Source organism: Benincasa hispida, chromosome 5 (assembly GCF_027475165.1).
Source record: "Benincasa hispida cultivar pf3 chromosome 5, pf3_genome.v1.1, whole genome shotgun sequence".
Classification (NCBI taxonomy): domain Eukaryota; kingdom Viridiplantae; phylum Streptophyta; class Magnoliopsida; order Cucurbitales; family Cucurbitaceae; genus Benincasa; species Benincasa hispida.
This window is the reverse complement of record NC_143482.1, coordinates 44140263-44155399: the sequence shown is the minus strand read 5'-3', so window position 1 is coordinate 44155399 and position 15137 is coordinate 44140263. Positions and strand designations below refer to the sequence as shown.

Below are 15137 nucleotides of genomic sequence, written 5' to 3'. Positions count from 1 at the left end.
CTGTCAAGGAGGCTGTATGGCTCAAAAAAAATTTTACAGACCTGGAAGTTGTTCTTGACATGTCAAATCCCATCACCCTTTATCGTGGTAATAGTGGTGTTGTGGCAAATTTTAGGGAGCCAAGGAGCCATAAAAGAGGAAAGCACATTGAGAGCAAATATTATCTCATCCAGGAGATTATGCATTGATGGGATATAATCATCACGAAGATCGATTTGGAGCACAATGTTATTGATTCATTTATAAAGGCTCTCACAGCTAAAGTTTCTTAGGGTCACATGGAGAATTTGGGTCTACGGGACATGCACCATCTTATCTAGGACAAGTGGGAGATGTTACTAGGTATAATGTATGCTCTAATTTATTATTTTGTGGACGTTACTTTGTGTTATGCTTTGTATTGTGCACCCCGTTAGCTTTAGGACAAATGGGAGATTGTTAGGGTTGATGCCCTAAATCTTGTGGGTTTCGTAGTTTGTAAATTATTTGTACACAAATTATTTATTTAATAAAATGCAATGTTATTTTATTTGACATTCAGTTTTCATTGACCCAATCCGATAAACTAAGATCTGAGTTTATTTTATGTAACTTAAACATACATATAGTTAACATACAAGTAGATCATGTTTAAGTAATAACCTAAATAGTTTGTAGTATATGGATAAGGTTGGGTGTCTTATCTTGGTGACATTATGGATATGACCCACTTTGTAATTATTACAAAAGTTGTAAAGTATTACAAATGATCTGATCTTGATCGTTCATGTGGAGACATGTGAGTATGGGGTATCCTATACAAAGAGTTTGTATAAGACCAAACTGCAAAATGATTAGTCTCTCTCTGTAACATTGTTACTTGAAGAGACTTAAATTTCACTAGGATGAACATAGGTAACTTGACCTTAATTTTGTGTGAGTTGTGAATGTCTATAAAGGAAATTGTTTGATCTGTATAGGTGAGAGTGGCCAATTTTACCGACTCAGCAAGCCTAGCATTTTTTGGATTTGTATGAGTAGAGAGTTGGGAACACAACTACACAAGATGGAATTCAATTTTTCCCATCTTGAGAGAAAGTAGATGAATTACTCCCTTAAGGGCTAATTCTGGGTCTTGAACAATGAAGTGTCTTACCTTCTCACTGGACAGAGGGGGGTCTAGTTTATAGTTGGACTATAACTAATTGTTTATTAGAGAGATCAGTGATATTTAAGAAGTTAGATGTAATTATAGGGGTAAAATGATAATCTGACTTAGTTGTAGTTACCAGCAATTTGTGAAGGGTCAACTTACGGTTGATTGGTTATATCCGTGGACACAGAAATATATCTATATTGTGAAAATTGCAACTGTGAGTCTTTAGTGGAGTACTGGTAGTTAACAAATGATGATTAATTTAATTAAAGAGTTTAATTAATTAATTTCATATCATTGAAACTTCTAATTTGTGGGTCCATAAGGTCCTTCGCTATCTCACTAAGGATTGAACAAGGGATAATTGTTTTTGGAATAATTTAAATTATTCAAATTATTTAAGGGAATTAAAGGTGTTAATGATATTAATTTGATTAATATAAAGTATAATGTATATTGATATATTAAATTATGTAGTTAATTATAAATATGATTTATAATTAAAACTATATAATATGTGAGAGAGATAAATATTTGAATAAGATTCAAATATTCTTTATATGAATAATATTCAAAAATACTATAAGCTAAAAATTTAATGTAAAAATGATTCATATTAAAACTATATGTTATAAGAGAGATGTAATGTGATTAAGATGCATACTATATGGTTAATTAATTAACCATATATTATAAGCATTGTATTCCCCACTATAGGGGAATTATTTCTAGGGAGTTATTTCTATTTCACGTGAAAGGGAGTTATTGTAACTTCCCTTCCTCCTTTATCATCAATGTGTTTTATGAAAACACGGAAGAAGAAAATAAGATCAATGTTAACAGATACACACACACGCACGCACGCGCGTACACACACACATCAAGAAGAAATTCTCTCATCCTCTCTACATACTTTCCTTCTCCAAAAAACACCTAGGAGCCCACACATCCTTAATCCTTGCGGGAGAATAGCGAGGTTTCTGTGTGGTGGTGTTTGAAGGTAACCTTGTGTTCATGTTGTGATCGTGGAGAAGGGGTTCTTGTGTTCATGACCTTTGAAGAGGAATTTCGAAAAGTAGTAATTCTATAAGAGTAAGTGTACTGGTTCCCTTTACTTCTCAGTAGAACAGCATACTTAAAGTTCTTAATATTTATCCTATAATATGAATTTTTAATGTACGAAACTTCTCTGTATTTTACGTTTTTCAAATTGGATCACAAATGCATGACATTCACATACTTCCACACAAAATTCAATTCCTTCAAGACGTCCCTTCATGTTATTACTCGAACATATTCCATTATATGTCAATTACTTATTGTTCAAGTCTCATGCAAATAACTTGGATTAGGCTTTATTAGATAGTTATGCAAATTGAAGACATGATATAAGATAACAAATTATTTTATTAATCGCCAGAAATTTGTTTATATATATATATATTTACAAAACCACGAGTTTAGAAAACAAAACCCAACACTTCTCACATCCAGTAGATCCAATTAATCCCTCATTGACTCTTTAGTGCGTTCCAAGAAGTATCCTAATTAAGTTTCCAATATCTTCCATAGGCAAGAACCACGACACAGTCAAGCCATATCCTTCAACCTCTCATTTCTAACTTGGTATCAGAGCAAATAATGACCAACATCAATCAAGGAAACCTGGGAGCTACTCTCGGCACAGCAAACTTCAGTGGCCCACCCTTGAACCAATTCCTTAATTAGATAACCTCCATTAAAATTGATTGCAGCAATTTCCTCCTATGAAAAAACCTAGTACTTCTAATCCTTCGGAGTTATTGACTTGAAGGACACCTGACCGGACAAAAAGTTTGTCCCTCAATGTTTTTGCAACCTATAGTCGGTGAGAGCATACCGACTGGATCGACTAGAGTAGGAGCTGCTCTGCGCAGCACAGAAGGAAATTCCAGCAGTGGTGCTTCCAGCTCGTCGACAGCACTTGAGGTAAATCCTCAATATGAAGCATGGATGGTTGTAGATCAACTTCTCCTCGGTTGGCTGTATAACTCCATGACACCAGAGGTTACCATTCAAGTGATGGGATGTGGATGTGCAAAGGATCTATGGACTAGTATTCAACAACTCTTTGTTCTTCAGTCCAGGGTTGAAGAAGATTATCTGAGACATGTGTTTCAAAGAACCAGAAAAGGTAATTTGAAAATGGAGGATTACCTTCGATCTATGAAAATGAATGCTGACAATCTCGAAAAAGCTGGTAGTCCTATGCCACAAAGAACTCTTGTTTCACAGGTACTACTAGGACTTGATGAAGAATACAATGCCATCGTGGCCACGATCCAAGGGAGAGCGGACATGCCGTGGCTTGATATGCAGTTAGAACTTCTCCTGTATGAAAGGAGATTGGAACATCAGTCAAACCAAAAGATGACAGTAGGCTTCAACCAAGTCAGTAATGTATCAGGGAATATGACAAACACAAGACATGTCAACCAAAACAACAAGTCCAATAGCAGCAATCAGTCTACTGGGGGAGGACAATGAGGTGGTGGTGGCCATAGCAAAGGTCGAGGCAGGGGAAGAAACAATAACAAACCTATGTGTCAAGTCTGTGGAAAGGTAGGACACATAGCGTTCTACTGTTTCAACGGGTATAACAGAGATTTTGTTCCCAACTCTCCTCAAAACAAGGGATAACCCTTCGCCAACAATCAGATAAAAAAACACACAACCTCACCCAATAGCCCTAGCCATTGCTTATGAGAGTAACCCCTTTCTGACAAGACAAAAAAACATGACTGATGCAAATTGGTATGCAGACAGTGGTGCCTCCAATCATGTTACCTCAGACTTCAACAATCTTGGCAATCCTACTGGATACTCAGGTACTGAAGAAGTCACTGTAGCTAATGGTAATACTCTAGAAATTTCTCATATTGGAACTGCGTGTCTGTCTAGTGATGCCTGCAATTTGAAACTAAATGATATGTTATATGTGCCTACCATAGCAAAAAATTTAGTCAGTATATCTAAGCTAACAAAAGACAATAACGTGTTTATTGAATTTCACACGGATTACTGTCTTGTAAAGTACAAGGGTACAGGACAAACGGTAATGAAGAAAATGCTTAAAGATGGACTGTATAAGTTAGAGGGTGCAGAAATCAACTCGAAGTCAGTAGGAAACGGAGTACCATCGCAACCAAGGCACAAGAATAAAGATCTGTCTGCTCTTAGCATATCTTCGAAGCATAGGGTGTCTAAGATTACATGGCATAGAAGGCTTGGTCATCCTTCGTAAAACACACTACAATTTATTATCAAAAGCAGCCTTCCTTAACTCTAACTCAAGAGCATAAATCCCTACAGTCGGACAATCATGCTACAGCCATCCACACTTCATATTGAGAATTTACCTCAAGTGCCGGAACTTCTCAAAAACATTGATTATTGTACAAAAATAAAATAGGAAGATCACCAAATAGTCTTTACCAATATTCACTTAATAATTTCATACACATAATACAATTAAAGCAACAAAACATGTGAATATCGCTAAATATCATCAATCAAATTTAAATTTAAATTTACCATATTATCAATCATATTTAAATTTAAACCATAGCATGATCAATTAATCTTGAATCCACAACATGATTCAATGAATATTCACATGTTTATGTTCCTTTAATTGTATTATCTTTATGAATATCATAATGTTCACATGTTTATGTTACTTTAATGGTATCAGAGTTGGTGTTTTTGCCCAAAGGTTGGACATCAATGTTGTGTTAGGTATCTTGTTAAAGGGGCCCACCACATATGTGAAATTATTTTGTTATATTTTAATTGTGAGCATATGTTTTGTTGTTTATTGTTTCAGTTGGTCTTACTCAAATATTTGGAAATCTGAGTTCAATCTCTAAGTTGAATGGATCAAACTTCAAGATTTGGAAGGAAAGCCTAGAGATATTTCTCGGGTGTATGGATTTGGACCTTGCATTAAGGACTGATAAAACTACTTCTACTGAGGAACAGCTAAATATGGCTAATATAGAGAAGTGAGAACAGTCGAATCGCATGTGTTTGATGATCATTAGGCACTCCATTCCGGAGTCTTTTCGAGGCTCTATCACGAAAAGTGAAAATGCCAATAAGTTCCTTACTTAAATTGAGAAATATTTTGCTAAAAAAATGAGAAAGGGGAAGCAAGTAGTCTTTTGACTTCTTTAACTTATATGAGGTATAAGAGCAATGGAAACATAAGGAAGTACATTATGGAAATGTCCAATCTCACAGGTAGATTAAAGGCACTTAATATCAAGATAAATAAAAATTTACTCGTGCATCTGGTACTTATCTCTCTTCCTGCACAATTCACTCAGTTTAAGATAAACTATAATACTCAGAAGGATAAATTGAGTATTAATGAGCTTATCTCAAAATGTGTGCAAGAAGAAGATAGGATTAAGAGAGAAAGGACAGAAAGTTCTCATTTAGAAATAGGCTCTCGTGATAAGAAGAAAAGGAGAATTGTGGATGCTGTAGAAGGGATATCTCAATAGAATAAAAACAAGAAACAAGCTACTGAAAATCCTTGTTTTTTCTGCAAAAGGAAAGGTCACTTCAAGAAAGATTGTCCCAAGTATGCCAAGTAGCGTATAAAGAAGGGTAAACTTCTTACTTTGGTTTGTTCTGAAGTTAATTTAGCTTATGTACCTACAGATACTTGGTGGGTAGATTCTGGTGCTACTACTCACATAAGTATATCAATGCAGGGTTGCCTGTGGAGCTGACCGCCAAGTGATGCTGAAAGATTCATCTATGTGGACGATGACAAAGCAAGTCCAGTTGAAGCTATTGGAAATTTTAGATTACTTTTAAAAACTGGTTGTTATTTGGATCTGAATGAGACTTTTGTTGTACCGTCATTTAGACAGAAGTTAGTTTCTATTTCCAGTTTGGACAAATTTGGTTTTTCTTGTTCTTTTGGCTATATCTTTAAGTTTTAAGATCCCACTTCTAGATCATTTTCTGAGACGGGAAATGCTAGATTCCTTGAGGATGTTGAGTTTGGGGGGAAGATAACATAAGGAAAGTTGTCTTTGAAGATGAATTGGTTTCTTTTCCTTATGTGATTATAAATGATGTTCAAGCTCCAATTCCTGACTTCATTATTGAACCAATTATAGAACAAGACAACATTGAAGTCCCCGTTGTTGAACTTGAAGTTCAAACTCAACAACCTCAAGAAGTACCACTAAGAAGATCTACTAGAGAGATAAGAAGTGCAACTCAACTTCAAAGACAACTTGCCATAAGTGTTTGTTTAACACTTTTCCAGGATACAGCTCCTCCAGCCAACATGAAGATATAGCCTGAAGTGGATCACAAAGTGTCTTGACATCTAGCATAATCAGAATCAGAATACCCAATGATCCCCAAAACTTCTTATCTCCGATAAGTGAGCATATAATCTTTTGTTCTCTGTAAATACCTCATAACTCGTTTGGCTACTTTCAAATGATCCATCCCCGGGTTACTCAAATATCTGCCTAACACTCTAACTATGAACATAATATCTAGATGTGTACATACTTGAGCATACATTAGACTTCCAATGACTAATGCATAGGGAACTTTCTGCATCTCCTTAGTCTCAAGTGTGGTCTTGGGGCATTGACCTAAATGAAATTTATCACCTTTAGCGATCGAGGTATCTCCCGGCGCACAATCTTTCATGCCAAATCTACTCAAGATCTTTTCAAGGTAGTTCTTTTCTGACAATCTCAAAATACCTTGAGAATGATCTCGCAGTATTTCAATTCCTAATACAAAAGAAGCATCACCAAGATCCTTCATCTCAAAGTTTCTTTTGAGAAATCTCTTAGTGTCATGCAATAAACCCACATCATTACTAGCTATGAGTATGTCATCAACATATAACATCAGAAAGATTGATTTACTCCCACTGAACTTGTGATATACACAATCTTCCACAATGTTCACCTCAAAACCAAATGAGGTTATCATTTCATGGAATTTGTGATACCATTGACAAGAGGCTTGCTTGAGACCGTAGATGGATTTCTTTAATTTGCACACCATAAACTTTGAATTATCAGACTCAAAGTTTTCTGATTGCACCATATAAATCGTCTCATCAATGTTCCCATTGAGAAACAAATTTTTTACATCCATCTGGTGTAGCTCTAAATCAAAGTGAGCTACCAGTGCCATGATTACCCTAAAAGAGTCTTTAAATGAAACCGGAGAGAAAGTATCTTTGTAATCAATGCCTTCCTTTTGAGTAAAACCCTTTGCAACAAGACGAGCTTTATATCTTTCGATATTGCCATGTGAATCCCTTTTGATTTTAAATATCCATTTACAACATATAGGTTTCACTCCTAATGGCAGTTCGACAAGGTCCTAAACGTCATTGTCTTTCATGGATTTTATTTCCTCTTCCACAGCACTTATCTACTTTTGAGAGTTAGAACTTTGTAAAGCTTATTGGAAGTTGATTGGATCATCTTCCATTACGCCCACATCATCCTAATGTTCTTGAAGAAACACAATAGTAGATCTTCTTAGTGGCACTTCTTGAGGTTGTTGAGTTTGAACTTCAGGTTCAACAACGGGGATTTCAATGTTGTCTTGTTCTATAATTGGTTCAATAATGAAGTCAGGAATTGGAGCCTGAACATCATTTATAATCACATGAGGAAAAGAAACCAATTCCTCTTCAAAGACAACTTTCCTTATGTTATCTTCCCCCCAAACTCAACATCCTCAAGGAATCTAGCATTTCCCGTCTCAGACAATGATCTAAAAGTGGGATCATAAAACTTGAAACCCCGAGAGTGCTCAGAATACCCAATAAAATAGCAGCTAATAGTTCTTGAGTCCAATTTTCTTTCGTTAGGCCTATAAGGCCTAGCCTCAGTTGGAAAACCCCAGATGTGAAAATGCCTAATACTAGGCTTCTTTCCTGTCCACAGCTCATATGGGGTTTTGGCTATTGCTTTACTAGGTACCTATTAAGGATATATGATGCAGTCTTTAATGCCTCACCCCAGAGGGATTCTGGTAGAGAAGAATGACTAATCATACTTCTTACCATATCCTTAAGTGTTCTATTTCGCCTCTCCGCTACACCATTCATGCTGGGTTTGCCCGGCATAATGTATTGCGGGACGATTCCACATTCCTCTAGGTATTTGGCAAAGGGCCCTGAACGTTGTTCACCTGATCCATCATATCTACCGTAATATTCACCACCACGATCAGATTTGACAGTCTTAATTTTCTTTCCAAGTTGAAGTTCAACTTCAGCTTTAAAAGACTTGAAAATATAGGTACTCTTATCTTGAATAGTCGTCTATGAACATAATAAAATATTGTTGTCCATTCCAAGAGGCCGTAGGGAATGGACCACAATGTCTGTATGTATTAGTTCTAAGACGTCTGAGCATCTGTTGGCACCTAATTTTCTTATGTTTGTCTGTTTTCCCTTAATACATTCCACACAAACGTTGAAGTTACTTAAATCAAGGGAATCAAGAATTCCTAAACGCTTGTGCCAAACGCTTGTGCCAACATAGCAGAATTCTCATTTAATTTATGCTTTGTACCACATGAATTAGATAACAGGATCTTGTTAAATGAAGCAAAAGAATCAAGCATATATAGATTATCAATTAAAGAACCAGTACCAATAAGCTTAGAATCTTGAAAAAGACTAACTTTATTATTTCCAAAAGAACAAGAAAAATCAAATTTGTCCAAACTGGAAATAGAAACTAAATTCCGTCTAAATAACGGTACAACAAAAGTCTCATTCAGATCCAAATAACAACCAGTTTTTAAAAGTAATCTAAAATTTCCAATAGCTTCAACTGGAACTGTTTTGTCATCGCCCACATAGATGAATCTTTCAGCATCACTTGGCGGTCAGTTCCAAAGGCAACCCTGCATTGATATACTTATGTGAGTAGTAGCACCAGAATCTACCCACCAAGTATCTGTAGGTACAAAAGCTAAATTAACTTCAGAACAAACCAAAGTAAGAAGTTTACCTTTCTTTATACACCACTTAGCGTACTTGGGACAATCTTTCTTGAAGTGACCTTTCCTTTTGCAGAAAAAACAAGGATTTTCAGTAGCTTATTTCTTGTTTTTATTCTGTTGAGATATCCCTTCTACAGCATCCACAATTCTTCTTTTCTTCTTATCACGAGAGCCTATTTCCAAATGAGCACTTTCTGTCCTTTCTCTCTTAATCCTATCTTCTTCTTGCACACATTGTGAGATAAGCTCATTAATACTCTATTTATCCTTCTGAGTATTATAGTTTATCTTAAACTGAGTGAATTGTACAGGAAGAGAGATAAGTACCAGATGTACGAGTAAATTTTCATTTATCTTGATATCAAGTGCCTTTAATCTACCTGTGAGATTGGACATTTCCATAATATACTCCCTTATGTTTCCATTGCCCTTATACCTCATATAAGTTAAAGAAGTCAAAAGACTACTTGCTTCCCCTTTCTCATTTTTCTCAATTTGAGCAAAGAACTTATTGGCATTTTCACTTTCCGTAATAGAGCCCCGTAAACATTTCTCTATATAAGCCATATTTTGTTGGTTGTTCCTCAGTAGAAGTAGGTTTATCGGTCCTTAATGCAAGGTCCAAATCCATACACCCAAGAAGTATCTCTAGGCTTTCTTTCCAAATCTTGAAGTTCGATCCATTCAACTTAGGGATTGAACTTAGATTTCCAGATATTTGAGTAAGACCAATTGAAACAATAAACAACAAAACATATGCTCACAATTAAAACATAACAAAATAATTTCACATATGTGTTGAGCCCTTTTAACAAAATACCTAACACAACATTGATAAAAATACCAATTGTAAATGGTACTTTCAACATAGTAATCAAAGTATCGTTGGTCATTATTTGACTTGATACCATGTTCCCCATCTCAAAACCAATTGGCAATGAGAGGAGTAACTCATCTATCTTTTAAAGAGTGTGAGTCCTCTTGGTTTTTCCAATGTGGGATTCTCAACCTACCCCCTCAAGATAGTGCCTCTTTTGGGTTCACCAATCTTATCGGATCATAATTTCTTCTTATTGGACCAACATCATCCGTTTGGGCTTTATGGACTCTAATACCAAGTTAGAAATGAGAGATTGAAGGATATGACTTGACTCACGCTGCAGACGACAGCGCTTAGACAAGGTAAACAATAGCGTTTGTGGAGGTAGACAATAACGTCTGCGGGAGGTAGACGACAACTTCAAGAGATAGGCGGTAAATGACAGTGGCAAGCCAAATTTTCCTTTATGATTTCTTGTATTTGAAATGTACATAGGTGATGTATTTATACCATATGAAATTCCTAATTTGAGAATGAAAAAAAACTTAACTTTATGCATTGGTATCCTTAATATCCTTAACAAACACATGACTCGATTGGCTCTCCAACCTGTGCAAGGGGACCGACTCGCATGCCCCAACCCCAAACCCCTTAGCATGCACCGTGACCTGATGGAGAAGATAACCGATCCAAAATAGCACCGCCGCTGTTGATAACGTTACGATAATTCCACAAATCCCAGGGAAAGATGGCCACCACGTCCCGATTCGAGCCATTCCGGCGCTACATCGAACCATCATACCCTCGGTATGCTAAATTTGACTTACCATTGACATTTTTTAAATGTCACGAAGTTCGAAGAAGTTTAACATTTTTCAAAATGTTAGGAGTAGCCCCCATATTCTTCTATTCCGTTCTTTTTCTAATACATTGATTATTTCCGTCCTTTTTTTTTTTTTTTATTCCTATTGCTTCTAAATTTTATAATTTCAATAGTTGAAGTTTTGTTGTTAAAAATATTTGTTGTCTACAGTTTTTCCATCCTGATTTTATGTTAGTTTGAATTTAAATATTACTAATAGTATCTTGTTATTTTTATTTAATCTTTTATTTATTACAGATACTACGTTCCAAGTTAGGGCTATTTATTATAGCTACTACGTTAGGTTAGTACTTGAATATTTTATGCTCTCTCAAAATTTTAATACTTTTTGTCATTTTTCAAAAGAAAATTTGTTTTTTTTTTATAATTTATTGGAGGGAAGAATCGAATATTTCATCTTGACATTGATATTACATGTTTTATCAATTAAACTATACTTATGATGGTCGAGTGTGTACATTAAGAGATTGGTAGATTTAGTATAGATTCAAGGAGCTCATGCTCTTTATACAATATATACAAAAATAAAAATTAACTTAGTATCAAATTCACTAGATAGCTTAGTGGTAATTCTACTTTCTATTCCTCTCTAAACTCAGGTTTAAGTCTCACTTTTTATTTTTATTTTTATAAAATTATATAAAGTCTCATCATCAATAAAATTTGTGGATTCACCACGGTTAGGAATTGGTGATATCACATTTATTATGTCAAAATTTGATTATTTTAGTCCATTAAATATTTTTAGATTTATTTAGATTATGTCAAATTTTAATAAATGTGACATTTTTTCAAAAGCTTACAAAAATTTAATGTTTAAATCCTATTTTGGATCCTGGGCTTTGAAGTTTGTTCTATTTCTCAATACTTTTAAAAACATCTATTTTAGTTTCTTAACTTTTAAAAAGTGCTTACTTTGATCCCTACTATTAAAATTTTGTTAAATTTTAAACAAAATGATGAGATGACTTGTATTCTTAGATGACTATGTTGCCAACATTAAAAAATTTAGAATTTCAATTCTAAATTAGATGATAAAGCAATTTTCTATCCAACTCAAAAACTATTTTACGATCAAGATTTCGGTCGTTCAATATTACACGTTGGTTATTGGCATTTCCTTCACCTTCGTTTTGCTCTACACATGCTAGACACAATTTCATCAAATAGTTAACAAAATTTTAATAGTAGACACAAAAATAAACACTATTTAAAAGTTTAAAAACTAAAAGTCATTTTTTAAAGTTTATGGACCAAAATAAAACAACATTCAAAGTTCAATAACCAAAATAGGATCTAAACAAAAATTTAACCTTTTAAGTAACAAATTTCCTTTATTTCTAACTTCCTGAGATTTATGGAAATTGAATATATAATATTCATATACTTATCTACACATTTATCCATCGTTTTGAAGGGCTAGAAAATAATGATGACATTTTCTCAAAAAAAAAAAAAAACGATGATGACATTCAACTAATATATTAAACTCAATAATAGAAATAGAATGAGGAATACATTTAAGTAAAATAATTTTATCTTATTCAAATTAATAAAGTTACCAACTTATCAATAAATGGAAGTAAATTCCAATGCTGACATTTTCACCAAACGTCTCATCCCATGTAAATCCAAAAGTTTTCACGATTTTCTTCAACTTTCACGCCTTCTCCACATTATGTAACCCTAAATTATGGATTTGACTGATCCGACCAGACCACTTCTTCCTGATCTCGTCCACAAACTCTTGTATATTAGTCTCTGATGAGCCACCGTCCGCCGCCGCCTTCTCCGCCGCCTTCTTCCATTTCAAAGCGTTTTCTCTAAGCTCCTTTGCCTTCGGTCCAACAATGGCGTCCCTTAGACATTGCTCGAGCTCATCCCTCACCACCAATCTCTTCTCTGACTCGCCGCGGCTCAGCCGAAGCCCAACTCCGAATTCCTCCACCAAAAATTTAGCGTTGGTAACCTGATCTCCCCACTGCGGCAGCACCAGCACCGGCACGCCGGAGCTCAGAGCCTCCACTGACGAGTTCCATCCACAGTGAGTAACAAAGCAAGCAATGGAAGGATGAGACAGAACCTTCTGCTGTGGACTCCATTTCACTATCTTAGCTCTTTCCCCTGCTTTCTCCAAAAACCCGTCTGGAAGAACATGCGGTTTCAATCCTAAACAATCCGCCATGTCTTTAGGCAGAGGCTTCATCACCCACAAGAACGGAAACCCAGAATTACAGAGCCCATGAGCCATTTCCTCGATTTGTTTCTGACTCAAATGAACAATGCTACCAAACGAAATATAAACCACCGAATTCGGTGGCTTCGAATCAAGCCACTCGAAGCAATCATCCGCTTTCAGGAAATCGCCGGAGAGATCCGCCTTTTTGTTGTCGTCGGGAAACTTCAGAGTCTTGAAGAGAGGACCAATCGGCTTAACAGGGCAAATTGTTGACATCTCATTAATAACATCTCTCTCAAGCTCCTCGAAAGTGTCCATCAAAATACAGAATGGGATCGACACGTTTCTAAATTGCTGCAAAATTGACCGACCAATGGCCTTGTACTCGCCGTAAGGGTGCAAGAAGCTTGGGATTTCGTCGTGTTTCAATAGTGGGAGGGATGGCAATTGAACATCACAATAGGGTTCGGATTCAGAAGGAAAATCCACAGACTTACGAGAGTAATGATAATAAATGGAGAAAACAGAGCAAGATTGAACCCAGAGAATAGAACAGGGGATTCCGAAATCGTTAGCCACATCACAGACCCAAGGAACAAAGGGGTTTCCAATGAGGCAAGAAACCGGCCGATTCTCTTCGGCGCGGTTCCTAAGCATCTGAGACAACGCCGGCTTGCCGGAGATCTGGAGCTGCGGCATATAAAGATCCAAATCCCTACGCCTGGGGTCGTCGAGTTCCCAGCCGTCGTCCCAAAACTCGAAATCGATGAAACCGGAGCCGACAGGGGAAGGCTGGTCGTCGATGCTGCCGGCGTTTTTGAGGCTGAGACCGAAGTCGCGGGTGGTGGAGATGGTGATGTAAAGGCCTTTGGAAGCGAGCTTTTTGCCAAGGCGGATGGTGGGGTTCATGTGACCTTGGCCAGGGAACGTGACGAGGAAGACATGGCAAGGGGATTCAGAGTCAGCCGGCATTGCTCCTTTTCTTTCTTTTGGGCTAAAGCTTTTTTACGTTCCAGAAATGGCTCTTTGTATTGAGTGGAGATGATAATGGAAGTGATCTTTTCTGATGATTTTTATAATAAGTCTTCGTCTTGGGACTCGGTTCCGGTTTCGTGTTCCTCCGTACGTCCACGCAGCAACCCAATGCTGAGGAGCATGGGCGCCTCATATTACTATCAGGTCAACGTCACCGCATATATATATATATATATATATATATAAAGAAACACATAATTCTTTTTATGTTAATTTTAAACATATTGGCATATATGGTCGATGAAGCTTAACCTACGTTGAAAAGGACAAAAAAAAATCAAGGCACAATTGGGTAACATTTTGTTTTTTTTTTTTTAAAAAAAAGATAAGTGTTAGAATAGATTTAAAGTTGTTTCCTTAAATTCAAAAATATTCCTATTTTTCATTATTCCAATCAATTATAAAGATTCGAAATCAACAAAAATAAGAAAAATAAAAAGTTACTCCACGTATTGCTTAACGTAAAATTGATTTATCTCTCCATCGAATCAAATTAGCCAAATACGTTCGTGAGCTCGATACCGTCAAAATTTCTTGACTATTGAATGGGAACAAGTTCATCTTCGAAGTATTTTTCCCTTCCAATATTTTTCTATTAGAGCTTCTCTCCTAAATTTCTTTATTTGTTATCTATTTTTCATTAAAAAATCAAGTCAAATTTTGATATTAAAAAAATAACTTTCAAAAAATTATTTTTATTTTTTAAATTTGGTTAATAATTCAACTATTTTAAAAAGCGTAAATCATTGTAAGAATTGTGGATGAAATGGGTTTAATTTTTAAAAAAAAAATAAAAAACAAAATGATTACTAAACATAAGTGGATGGATATCAGATTGACAAAATATATTTTTGTTAGTAAAAAAAAAAATTTGCAAAATTTATATAGGTGCAAATAGTTCCCTTCGGATGAAGGTGGGAAATTTCTTCGATGGATTCTAGAGAGTTGGTAAAACTCTCATCGTAGATTCTTTGGATTGTGGCTTACGTTGGAGCATAATCTGGGTCATTTGTCTATTTAATAAGATTTT

At 35.7% G+C, this 15137-nt stretch overlaps 1 protein-coding gene across 1 annotated transcript; it reads right to left on the bottom strand.

Annotated features, from left to right (window-relative positions):
* Window positions 1-12359: 12359 nt before the first annotated feature.
* On the bottom strand, window positions 12360-14206 carry LOC120078499 (putative UDP-glucose glucosyltransferase). The gene has a single exon (XM_039032769.2). The coding sequence runs from the start codon at window positions 14042-14044 to the stop codon at window positions 12554-12556; it is 1491 nt and encodes a 496-aa protein (XP_038888697.1). The 5' UTR covers window positions 14045-14206; the 3' UTR covers window positions 12360-12553.
* Between the last annotated feature and the right edge of the window lie 931 nt (window positions 14207-15137).

Coding starts and splice junctions, on each gene's coding strand:
- LOC120078499 (XM_039032769.2), bottom strand. CDS start 14,044: ATGCCGGCTGACTCTGAATCCCCTTGCCATGTCTTCCTCGTCACGTTC.